Raw genomic sequence first — 13,042 nt, forward strand, 5'->3', positions numbered from 1 at the left:
AAAAAACCTATTTTTCTTAGTTATTTCTTTTCTTAACTTCATTAAATACACATTAAAATGTTATTTTTTGAAGTTTTTATGAAACCGTTGTTTCCTCGGTGGTTTTAATATTAAAACGTCCTGACGAAACCTATGGAAAATCTAGAAAAACAAAATCCTTTTTCCGCCAAGATTTTAAATGCTTATATCTCAAAAACGACCAACCTGACCACACTAACCATCTATGTTTGTTCTTATTTCGTTCTATAATGAAAGATTTCAAAAGACTTCACAACCCTTTACAATCCTTGATATTCTTAAATAGATCTGTGAACATTTTTAACAGTTGGAAATTTGCTCATATCATATTGCAAAAAAGACTCTGATGGTTAAATATTTAATTTATAAATGTTTTATCCATAAAGCACATCAAGCATGTTTGATACCTTTATTCATATCATACTCATACTTTAAAAAACAAAATCTTATATCCAAATCGGTAATGAATACAGAAGCGTAAATGATTGGAAAAATAAGATACATAAAATCCTAGAAAAGACAGGAAATAAAACTTCAATAAAGTATGACATAATCTAACATTTAAAAAAAATGAAATCCTACTGGTTGATACATTTATTGCAAAACGTCAAGCATATAAAATGATAAGCTAATATAAGTTAATTATCCACGATTGGGATAATAAACTCAGTAAAATTTGTTCATTTACTTATAATTTACTACATTACATTAAGGAAATAACACACGGCATGCAATTTTATGTTTTGATGCATTTTTTTTTCGAACGCCACTAAGTTATCAGTATTTGGCAAATCGGGAAATAGAATTGCGTACAGGTGATTTTTCGTTTCCAAGGAAAAGCGTCTTTAAGGTCAAAGGGTAGAAAGCGAAACTATACCGACTGCGTCGGAAAAAAACACAAATGAAAGCCAACTGGTTTATATGTTAACGTCAAACATATCAAATGATAAGCTAATACAACTTAAATACACACGTTATATATTTTATATATTGATTGTTTTTACAAACTGCTAACTGAAGTTGGCGTATGTTTCGAACTGTTTCAGGTATTCAATGACAGCTTCATAAAGAAAACGGTACTGCTCCTACAAAGTAAAGAATATAATTCAGACATGATTGTCTTCTAATGATCTTAACATGCAATTACACCTAATTTTATACTTTTTTTCTGTCTTCATCCGCATACTCTGTAGTTTGTTTATTTTTGGAACAATACACATTTTGTTGTTGGATACAAATGGTTGTTTATCAGGCCAGGACGGATTTAAGCGGAGCGTGTGCCCCCTCCCCTAAAATGTGCAAAGCATGGGTTGTTAAGGGTAGATGTAAGATGTTTTAGGTTGAAAATTTAATTTCTTACTAATTTTACCGCACAAAATATCTACATTGCACCCCTTCTATAAGAATATTTCAATAATTTAACCTAAACAATTTAAATGTGCCATCGCATCTAAAATCCTGGATCCGCCTCTGTATTAGGCATAAATTATTTTAAGTTCTTCATTTAACACTTAATGAATCGTATAGAAACTACGATACCTTAAAATTGTAATTAATTTGACAGGGGGTTGGGCTTTGGGAATATTTGTGAACTAGAAGTTACTTTAGCTCAGTTCTTATTTTTTTATGAAGCAATGATATACGGTTTCGTATTCTTCGAATATGCTATAGTTATACATGTAACAGTATGCATTTATGTGTTCTTAACATGATTAAATTGAAATGGTGTTATCTAGATTCCACTATTTTCAGGGTTTAATGACTAGTATGCTTTGTTTCGTTTTTTTTTTATATGGACGTGTGTTTACTCTCGCAGCACTGAAATTGTTTTGCATACTCAAAAATGTGTTGCTCCCAATCGCTAAGGTGAATATTGTAATACATGTAAGTTTTCTATTTACCTACAGTCCCGTGCAGGTTCGGGTGTTAAAAGAATAGGCCTGCAGAAGCGCTAAGCTTGTCGTATAAGGCGACTAAATAGTGCTCAAAAACCTAGCCGGGGGCTAGGCGGTCTGCCCACAGAGCAACTAGGATGTGTGTCCCAGGTGGTGGAATGAGGTACCCCTGGCGTGTTACATGCTGGGGTTGTCAGGCTATAATACGGAAAACCTGACCGCAAACCATAGTGAAGCACCGTGTTGGGAAAGATGCCACGTTCCTCGCACGTTAAAGAACACTGCTGGGGTATTCGATAGGAGTAGGAACCTTTGCGCTCCGCCACAGGAGGCTTAATTCCCCGACCTTAACCATCACCCCTTTTTCCAGTGGCAATCAAAATTTGTCGACCCTATTATCCTTGTGACCCTAACTTTTTTTTTCATTTCATGTGCATTTTATCATCCATTTCACGTTCATTGTCTGAATATAGCTGAAATATTGCTGCTCGGGCGTTAGACCCAAACAAACAAAACAAACAAATCTATTCACTTACATAGTTAGATATAATTTGAGGTCTTCTATTCCTCATCTGTTGGATGGTATGTTTTATGTCAACATCATGTTCTATCCTCATTTTTTCTATAACAGTTGACATTACACAATAAAGACCACTCTTGTCACACCCATTTCTGAAATATTAAGAAGGGTTGTTACTTCAAACTACTTATAAAGAACTCTTCTTTATTTATATATGACAAAAGTATAACATGCATATCATTTTCAATGATTCATGACATATCGTAACAAATTGACAATCGTAGCTGTGCGGTGTATACCATTTCTTGCTCAATGAAACATGATTGTTTTGAACTTAAAACCACTTGATCGTTCGATTCTGCTGCATATGAATAAGAGATCCGCGCGGGTAGTCGTTGTCTCAAAACTATAACAAAGATTGCTTTTCGATAAGTACAGACGTACAAAATTCAAAAACCCTAAAATGCAAAAGCACCATTCTTTGTTTTGCACAAGGTAGAACATATCGGTTTCATACTTTGTGTTATTTTATATATACTGAAACTTACAACTTTTATTTTCCTATTTTCATGTACATTGCCTCTTTTAAAGATATGTGGTTTTTATTTGAAATCGAACGAAAATTTAATTTAAAAATTATAAAGGTTATAACGGTAATCAAAATAATGTAATCCCGGGACAAAGACCAGACATGGGAAACAGACATACATAGTAAAGAACGATAAGTAACTAAAATCATACATACAAAGTAACAAAAGCTAATGAGTAACTTGGACTCCACTAAAAACTGAAAGTATGGACCAGATGCACCGTCAGGGTAAGCGTCCTAATATACATTGGATTCTTGTTTACTTACAGGCAATGGACGAGGAGAGGACCTTCCCCGCTTTCCCTTCCCCGTGCATTTTCTATGTCAGTTATAAAAGAGAAAAAATCTTCGATGTTATCTGGTATGGTTTTGTCGTCATTCCAGAACATTTGCTGGAAAATGGTTACTCTCTTTTGGTCCTAGAAAACATGTCAAAATTTAAATTAAGAGTTATTTGTATTATTGTTCAGTTGCCTTTCAAGTAAAGCAAATGATTAAACAATGTACATGTGTGTATATATTGTTGGTGTGCCGTACGCTTTTATGCACATATTAAATTATTTATCACCAATCAGTTACTCTTAGAAATATTAAAATTCCCATTCCATTCATGTTGTGCATTTTCCGCATGTATCTTCTTCTTGAAAGTGGGTAAGTAATAAAAATAATGATTTATACATCATTACTATAATTGAAGTCATGTCAAGTCAATATGTACAAATAGCTTTACAAAACTTACATGATTGGAAGTTAAGGAAAGTTCCATGACTACATAATGTTTCTCCCGGCTTAGCTTCTTTTGTTTGATTTTAAACGGTCCTAAACTTAAATTTTCGTCTTTTTGCTTAGGCCAGTACACATCCTGTAAAACATAATCTCATCTTTGATAGCATTACCTTCTTTAAATGCAAGATAAACCGATTTGACATTCATTTGCAAGTACAAAGAATTTTTCCTGCATACTGCATACACGGATACACTTTTCATGAACACATATAGCTTAAAGTATTCCTTATCGGAGGTTTAGTCCTAATATGTTTAGTTTTACTCTTTATAATATTAACTGGAAGTTAAGCAGATAGCAGTTACCACATGGATTGCGTCGTCTCTCTATACAAGTGTAAGTAATGGGATATTTAAAATATGTCAATTTGCTGAATGAGAAAATATGAAACAAAGAATGTCTACGTACACAATGTAGCAAATTAAAATAAAAAACAAAAACACAAAAAAAAAGAAAAAACAAAAACAAAAAAAAACCAAAACAAATGTTATAAAAAAAACTAATGCACGAACGATATAAACTCCTACCCAAAAAAAAGGAAATGGTTTGCGAAAATCTATTTTATTCATTAACGCTTCATCGGTATTTACCTTTTGTTCATATTCGGTATTGAGCATGACGATAACTGAAATTCCATAGTCATAAACCAGCCTCCAGAAATCTACCAATGTGTTTTCCATCGGCATCTGGGTTACAACAAACGCTCGGCTGCTTTTGTAGCCCTGAAATATTTTATCGACAAAAATAATTACTTTAGAGTTTTAAATCTTGAAAGACTCAACTATTCGACAATCAGTTTCTATAAGGAACACATCATATCCATCGATTTGCAACTGTTTCAGTTAAGAGTTGAAGTATCGTACTAATTTGATTATTGTCGTCTTTGATGTGTTTTCGAATGAGCATTTACGGCATTGATGGAAAGAAGTGATGACCTACATAATGTCGGGTGACGCATTTCAATGACTTCATATTCAATAGACCTTCATTTTATTAGGAGCTTCATGAAGATATTTATCTCAAATAAGATAATCTGATATATGAATACGTTATATACTGAATAATACAGGCTAAAATTTGATTGATATGCCGTATCAAATCTCGACCTATATCACCGTCGGCCTGTCGTTTCAAACCGATAGTCCTATTCAAATCCAAGGGCTACATGTCATGTCTATTATGTTATACAGTTTAAATATACTTCAAGTGTGATCTTAGTAGGTATGTAATATGGATATATGGTATGTGATATACATCCAGGGGTTTGTTCCTAGTAGGTATGTAATATGGATATATGGTATGTAATATAGATCCAGGTGTTTGTTCCTAGTAGGTATGTAATATGGATATATGGTATGTTATATAGATACAGGGGTTTCATTTTTGTAATTGTTATGCTATATAGAATAAGTAATATAGGGTTTACAACACTTGTAATGTATATGCAAAAAGGGTAAAATTCAATGTTAAAATTTTATATATTAAAGTACACCATACCGGCAGGAAAACAGCGTTGATGTACTCATTGTGGCCTTCAACAGTTGATATTAAACGTGGCATTTCTGATTCCACTACAAAAATAATACATATCAAAGTAGCTCAAATTAAACTTTGTTTTCATTTACTGAAACAATTTGTATCTCAAAGATGCCAGTTTTTTAGCACAGGTTTGTAACCAATCACATGTAATTGAAAAGCAAGGTTAACAGGATTGCTTTTGATACACCTTACAAGAATAAAGTTGACAAATAAAACAAAGCATTCCATCAGAGTCAACGATATTTATTTCCTACCTGGGATTATATTACTGTATCTATTTTTTCCCCTGTTTTCGGAGTTCTTTCCTTTCACAAAATCATCTTCGTCATGTTTCCTTGACAGTGATGTAATAAGCTGAAGAATTATAACAAAGAAAAAGGTAATAAGAAATAAAATGCAAATCATATATTGTGGGCTTATAATTTTTTATTTTTTATTATTATTATTTTTTTTTTTTTTTGGTAAAAACAATACATGCATATAAAGTTATATAATCGCTGTCCATACGGTTATGGACGATGGCACAATACCTTTCTTATTGGAATTTAATGTAAATAATGAGTTTATCTCGCCGATTTTTTTTTCCATTACCCTTCATTTCCATCATAGCAACATCAACATTTAAAAAAAAAATAAGTGTCACATTGTACATGTATATTTCGATTTCAAATGAACAATTCAATATTGAAGGAGTAATCAAGGGACGAAGACCAGACATGGAAAACAGACACACAACAAAGATTATAAAAAAAACCCAAAATAATACACGCAAAGTAACAAAAGTTAACCAGCAACTCGGACTCCACTGAAAAATGGGAGCATGGATCAGGTGCACCGGTAGAGTAAGCGTCTATAAGCACCCACCGAGTTCATAACACTACATTACTTACATCATATTCAACGTGTAACTTATGTTTTTTCTTAGTAGAATCAAACTTCATCAGATCCTTATAAACTTCTGGGAAATCGTTGGTAGGGGTCCCAGTGTAAGGACACACTAGTGCTTCTAAGACAGCATCGTGAAGGAATACGTACTGGCGCTGATATGACAAAATTGAATTCGTAAGAAAAAAAAAGCGCGTTGACAATTACTGCGGAACGGTCATTTTATTTTCATTGGAATTTAGTTAATACACCTAGTATCATTTACAAAAATATACTTACGTCACACAGAGGGTGCAATTTGATAGAGCCACTAAGTTTGTAAAATCCCTGATTCCATTACTATTATTTAAAATAGAAATTTTAACTCGTAAACATACTAGTGTCCGAAAGTTATTTTTTGTAATTAATGCAACGATCCAATTTTGTGTGAAAATTTTTGTTGCTTGTTTATACGTTAGTAAACCTCCTCAATAAAGTTCGATTTATTGCCCCGGATTCACATAAGGACAACAAGCTAGTTTCTGTCAAACAACAGTGAAGCTTGTACATGTAGTTAATTCAACTTACAGCGGTCTGCACCATGTTTACTCTCTGTCTCCTTAAAGTCTCAACACAGCGAAATACATCAGCATAGCCCACTTCTGTTGCCTCGGTTACAGCGTAATCAAGAGCTATATATGTTCCCGTTCTTCCAATTCCAGCACTTAAAAATAAAGTAAAACATCATCAATACACCTCTGATAGATCTTTACATTAACGATAAGGTTGCAAACCACTTCATTTAAAGTAAAATAAAACAGTTGACTTCGTCATACTGCTACTTTGCTACTTTGTACATGAAAAAGACTGTTTTACCTGCAATGGACGATAACTGGGCCCTTTGATGAACTTTCTGTCGAATTAACCTTGTGTCGAAAATGTACAAGAGAAGACGAATATTTTGGTACATCTTTGTCTGGCCAAGCTGTGAAATGGAATTGTATGATGGTCTTCTTTTCTCTTTCCTTATAACATGAAAAAAGAAGTGCTGAATTTAAAAATTGATGTTTCATGTATTATTTATATAGGTTTAGCAGTGTAGCAAACATTATCGCTTAAAAAGGCCCACTTATATAAGTGTTCTTTTTTCTCTTTATATTTTGATTAACATTATTATTCATACTATTATACCTTGCAGCAATAAGCTATGTACCAAAGCTAAATTAAAGCAACAAGGTCCAATAGGTACTTAATCATTGACGAAAAAAATGTGTTTAAATGTTTTCCCAAAAAAAGGCCAGTACTAATATACTACTGACGCCTATAGAGCATGGATTTTTATACATAGGTTTACAAAATTCGCACATACAAGCGTATGCAATTAGAAAAAAAAAATATGATCTTGATCAATTGTTTAACAATCATGTCTTATATTGACTACCTTTAGCAGTTTGATATGCCTGATTGTGAATTCTGAATACATATCTTCTTTCGCCAATGCTATTACAATTCCGTCAAAATCAGCTGATTTTCCAACAGTTTCCGGCCAGTATTGGTTGCATTTTTGCTAAACAAATCACAATTATAATCGAAATGAAAATATAGCATTTATTCAGAATATATCTCTGTATGTTTTCTTGCGTGAAACATGAATTTCGATTATTACCAAATCTCATATAAATGTTCTAAAAATCTTTTAAACGTGGAGGCTTTCATGCAAATTGATCCCATAACAGATGAATTGTTTCTGATAATAATCAAAAACTCTTATTTAATTAGCAATGTATCTTATAACTACAATCTTTTGCGATTGTATAAAAACAGAAGTCAAAAGATTTTTAAACTGGCATTAAAATGTTTATCATTAATTTATTGCCTAAATACATTTTCTTAAAATGATAATTAATTTGATTTGCATAATTTAGACAGTACCTTGGCCTCTTCAAAAACATTAGTCAGCATTACTATTTTGCCACAATCAACCTGCCAAACCATTTGCCAAAATTCATTTACAGTATTGTCCTGCGGACCTAAAATGTTTATTGCAAATGTCTATTAATACTACCCAAAAATTTATAATTGTGTGTACTACCTTTTATGATGGATAAAAGAAATTATTACAGAAATTAAGCTACTAAATATTTGCTCAATTCAATTTCAACTGACATTTTTTTAATAAATTTCATTTGCATGATTTTTATAAGAAGCTATATTTAGAACATTTTGTTTTTACAACTTACCCTGTGATGCAATATACTTCTTTAATCGTCCATAACCCTGAAATAAAGACAAAATGGCACCTAATTAAAGACAAAAAGCACATTTCCACAAGCAGATACTGTTCATGAAAACCACTGAGCGATGAATGTATTTATGTTTTACTTGTAAATGTCAAAAAAGAATGATTGAGATATTTTTCACATTTTTCATTGACTGACACGTTGAATGAGTGAGGTACTTTTTTGTATTTTTGTTTTAAAAGTAGGTAGGTGATTTATGGGGTAATGAAGAGGCGACGAGGTTCCGTAGAATCAAATACATTTGTATTTAACTTTGGAAGGCGAAATCTGTCAATCTTAAATGTAATGGTTGCAGAAAAATAACTTGTATGTACAAAAAGTATCATTGGTCTATTCTGTTATTGAATTTTGAAATTATATTTTGAGCATGGACGGATTCCCAGCCGATACACAATAAAAGCATTCATCAATCTAAGACGATTTTCTTCAACTGTTTGTGTTTAGTAACTAATAACCAAATATTAATAAAACAGCACCATTTTTTTTCTTTCCTTAGCTTATATGTACTTACATTTACATAAGAGGAGTTGATATAATCGGATGTTAAATGTGGGCTTGTCTTTAAAACAACTCGAGTTTCGTCATCTGTAGCACAAAGTACACAAAAATATAGTAAAAGTGAATTAGATAAAAATGTCAAAAATTTGTATGATTAAAGATATAAAGAGGTCATTAAGTTAGATAAGGTAACTTGTATTTGATGTTTTTGATAATTTTAAATTGGGTAATGTTAATATCAATGAAACCACACGAACATGTTTCATGATATAACGCTATTATTAACCGGGACACAATGTTATCGCTTTTATTGATTTACTACAATTGTAATCTCTACACACAATATGTTCCATATGTAGTTATTCCTTTGTCTACATCGTGATTCTTGATTACATTTGTTTATGTCGGCTATGATTCAGGTTTTATTTGATTGTAATTTTTGTGATGCTTCGTATTCTTTTTCGAATTTAGTTTACGTTTCTGTGATATCATTAACGGTGAATGCATTAGGAAATTATCTGAAACTATTAAAATATACTTACAAGCGAAAAGATTTTTGTACTTATTTTTAATTTTATTTCCAGGTTTCATGGCTGCAGTTGTTGGGTACTGTAGACCAGTCTTAAATTTCTGTAATATCATTTGATTGTATTACATTGTTTCGCATCAGAACTATTTCTGAAATCTATAGTTTCAGAAAAAATGACCAAACATCCTCCCAAAACAAAACAAACAAAACAGTGGAATAACAATAACAAAAACACAACACAAACACATAAAGAAGACAAAAAAACGAAACACATACCCAAAACGAAACGAAAAGCGTCATAATTGTGCGAAACTCCGCAAGCTACAAAAGAACATTTTGACTGATCTTAGCTATAGGGAATACTATTTTAAAATGTTGATTGAACATATTTCAATAAATATTTTTAATACATTAAAAAAAACATGATTTAGGAACATTATTGATCAATGAAAACAGTTGCATTGATTTATCACAAGACATGTCACCAATAGTCGCGATTTGCATTTTAAATTTCAGTAACTTTCATTCAAGTTTTTAGCAGGTAAATTGTTCATATTGTTAATCATCATAGTTTGCTATGTGGCTTTTTACTTCCCTATATATCTTTTTTCTGATAATTAGATTTTTTACGATCAATATGTTTTATTTTGATGTATAGTTCTTTTTATGCATTTTCGACTGATATAAAGCTTTTAACCATCGATTTATATTCCTCTGATTTATAGCTCCTTACTTTCTAAATATCTTCTGATATTTAGCTCTATTTGTTCCTAAGACAAAGTTCAAAGGCCGTATGACTGGAAATTAAATACTGACTAACTGGCCATTCGTGAAAATATTTCAAAGAACAAGAACAATATAAAATAATCTATAGTTAGTGATTTTGTAGCTGCATTTTATTACGAAACACTGAATCGTCCCACTTAAAATTGTTTTTTTTTAAAGTTTAATCAGATGATCTGTGTATTATATCTTTTGAATAATAAAAATAATTCAAATGTATATTATGTTTTAAAACCTGCCTCCCTCAGTACATATCATTCAAATCATATGTATTCCTGCTTGGACCAATTTTATGTAAAAATCCTGAACATGTTATTCAAATCATGAAGGGTTATAACAAATGTACCACGGTGATAAATTATTGGTACACGAAAAGAATAGCAAAAACAGGTAAATTAATGAAAGTCCATACACTAAATGGCAATATCGTGGTAAAATAGTTTTCTTCATTTTGTTACTGAAATTTATATTAAGCACCCAAAAGAAACGGAACATCAAAACCTGCTTTCAAAAGTTTTCATAGGTCTAAAAAACAATTATTATAACTAAAACGTACCAAAAACTCGTCTTCAAGTTTTCCTCCTTTGATCCGACCATTTTCTACATAGTTATAGAAATCTTTAACTAGAATAGCTGTTTTTGACATCTGTGGACCTTCAGTGAAATCATAATATCCACCATCTTCATTCGTTTCGTTATTGTAAGTCCTGTCTATGCCAGAGATATTCATTTCTGGTGAAGGATCACGATTGTCTTCAAGTAATTCAAGACCTGCATTTCATGTTTAAGCAAATTAACTTATGTTGTATGCATAAAAATAATTTTTAACGATAAAATGAAAATACAAAGTACAGCTTCGTCGATCGAAATACACAGTATACCATAAATTAACTGTATTAAATATCAATATTCTCTATGATTTTGTCGTTTCACCTTCTTCTAGGAAGGCTAGATAACAGCAATATCACACAATGGACGATGTGATACCAACTTGTTATATGCAAAATTTTCCGTTGCGATTGACTCTTATGTGCTTGTTTATCATTTCTTATAAAACCCGATTAGTTATAGGCAGCACCCACACTGGCGACATACTCAGACGATTTCAGAATGACTGCCATAGAAATAGGAGCAGATGTGGTAAAACGAACAAATGCATTATCATACAACTGGGAACACGAAAAAAAAAGCACCAAAGTATGACGGAAGTCGAAACTTCATCGGCCGAAATATTAAAGATGAATCGTAGAGCAAAAGTTTTTTTTTAAAACTCCTGAAAATCGAACATCGCAAAATATCAGCTTGTTTGTTATTGTGCTGAAATAAATAAAAAAAAAAAAAAAAAAAAAAAAAAAAAAAAAAAAAAAAAAAAATGCAATTTTCAACTAAATACCTGATAGGCTGATTTCAGAATATTCGCTGTTTTCGTTTTTGCTTATGTTCGGTTCTTTGTAATTGGTTCGTTCTTCTTTTCTATTACTTTCACGTTGTCTTCTGAAAACGAGTCCTTATTATTTGTAACGAATATTCTTTAACAAAACGACAAAGAACCCATATTAAAAAATAATAATAATAAAACACACATTTACAGTGAATATTGAAACACTGAAAAAAAAAAAAAAACAGAAACAGAAACAAACAAAATATAAAGATATAAAGATTTTAAAACCCCAGCACAGGCTGCTGAGAACCTGGCATTGTTGATTTAGTTACCAATGTAACAACACATCGATTAAAAATAAACACATCGAACTATGAAAGGTTAATGGATGGAAATAGCGATTAGATATGTTTAAAGCTAAAAACTGTTCGTAAATACGCAATTTTCTGAAGCTAGACTTGCTTTTTTTAATTATCTTGGTTCATGCTTTTTTTTTCACGTTAGAACGTTTATCAAAAACAGAAAGAAAATATCGTTTTTGTTTTTGTCTAGTGTCAATGGTTGTATTTTCCTACCTTTTAGTTATGAATATTTTACAAAACATCGATATATGAAAACAACAACAACGTCGTCGATGTTCGTGGTGTATCAAAATATGTTTAATGTTAAGTTGGTTACGATTCGATCTGAACAAACTTTGGAGGAACAATATGCAATCGTCCAAATTAATTCAATTTTAAACTAATAAGATTTTTTTGTTCATCGCCTTCCCAGATAATGAAGAACGCATACTGGAATATGAAAAACGTTAACCGTTCATATTTATGCAAATGCACATGCTGCTTGCAAAAGGCAAGAGAGTTCTATAGATAAATTTAATCGGTTCGCATTGCATTGATAACATTACAATATCTTACCTTTTGATGAAGATAACAACAATTATTACTATTACAACAACGAGAACAGCTGCAGATATACCCCCTCCTATAACCGCTCCAGGACTAGAGCTTTGTGTAGAAGAATGCAAAAGTTCTGCAAAGTATATGTAATAGTGGACATGAGCAGAGATCACCTATTGAGGAAAAACTCTATCACTAATATTGCATTTACGTATAAAGATGGACGCATTAGTTTTTTTCTTCCCTGATATATCTTCTACCAAGAACGACGCCTGAAACACACCAGATGTTGTTTATGAGCGAAAATAAACGAACAAAACCGACAACTAAGCGCAATATGAGTTGATGTATCTTAAATCAAAACAAACCGAAAATAAACTCTTTAAAACGAAATAAATTACTATCTGTTCGGTTTATATACGTCAAATTGATCGAAAAATTCA

General features: G+C 31.7%; 1 protein-coding gene across 1 annotated transcript in view; it reads right to left on the reverse strand.

Moving 5' to 3' along the window:
- Positions 1-248: 248 nt before the first annotated feature.
- LOC148605283 (uncharacterized) overlaps positions 249-13,042 on the reverse strand; it is a 34,280-nt gene continuing 21,486 nt past the window's right edge. Inside the window, exons 9-26 of the mRNA XM_088548551.1 lie at positions 12,618-12,732; positions 11,713-11,813; positions 10,876-11,090; positions 9,550-9,637; positions 9,021-9,094; positions 8,450-8,486; positions 8,142-8,239; positions 7,651-7,776; positions 7,086-7,234; positions 6,798-6,933; positions 6,236-6,385; positions 5,600-5,699; positions 5,304-5,377; positions 4,397-4,528; positions 3,762-3,884; positions 3,290-3,441; positions 2,450-2,585; positions 249-1,103 (exon numbers count right to left, since the gene is read on the reverse strand). Of these exons, the coding sequence (XP_088404677.1) occupies positions 1,029-1,103; positions 2,450-2,585; positions 3,290-3,441; positions 3,762-3,884; positions 4,397-4,528; positions 5,304-5,377; positions 5,600-5,699; positions 6,236-6,385; positions 6,798-6,933; positions 7,086-7,234; positions 7,651-7,776; positions 8,142-8,239; positions 8,450-8,486; positions 9,021-9,094; positions 9,550-9,637; positions 10,876-11,090; positions 11,713-11,813; positions 12,618-12,732 (2,081 nt within the window). The 3' untranslated portion in view covers positions 249-1,028. The remainder of the gene's footprint in view (positions 1,104-2,449; positions 2,586-3,289; positions 3,442-3,761; positions 3,885-4,396; positions 4,529-5,303; positions 5,378-5,599; positions 5,700-6,235; positions 6,386-6,797; positions 6,934-7,085; positions 7,235-7,650; positions 7,777-8,141; positions 8,240-8,449; positions 8,487-9,020; positions 9,095-9,549; positions 9,638-10,875; positions 11,091-11,712; positions 11,814-12,617; positions 12,733-13,042) is intronic.

Source organism: Perna viridis, chromosome 10 (genome assembly GCF_037379345.1).
Source record: "Perna viridis isolate PV_CMFRI_1.1 ecotype Kerala chromosome 10, ASM3737934v1, whole genome shotgun sequence".
NCBI lineage: Eukaryota > Metazoa > Mollusca > Bivalvia > Mytilida > Mytilidae > Perna > Perna viridis.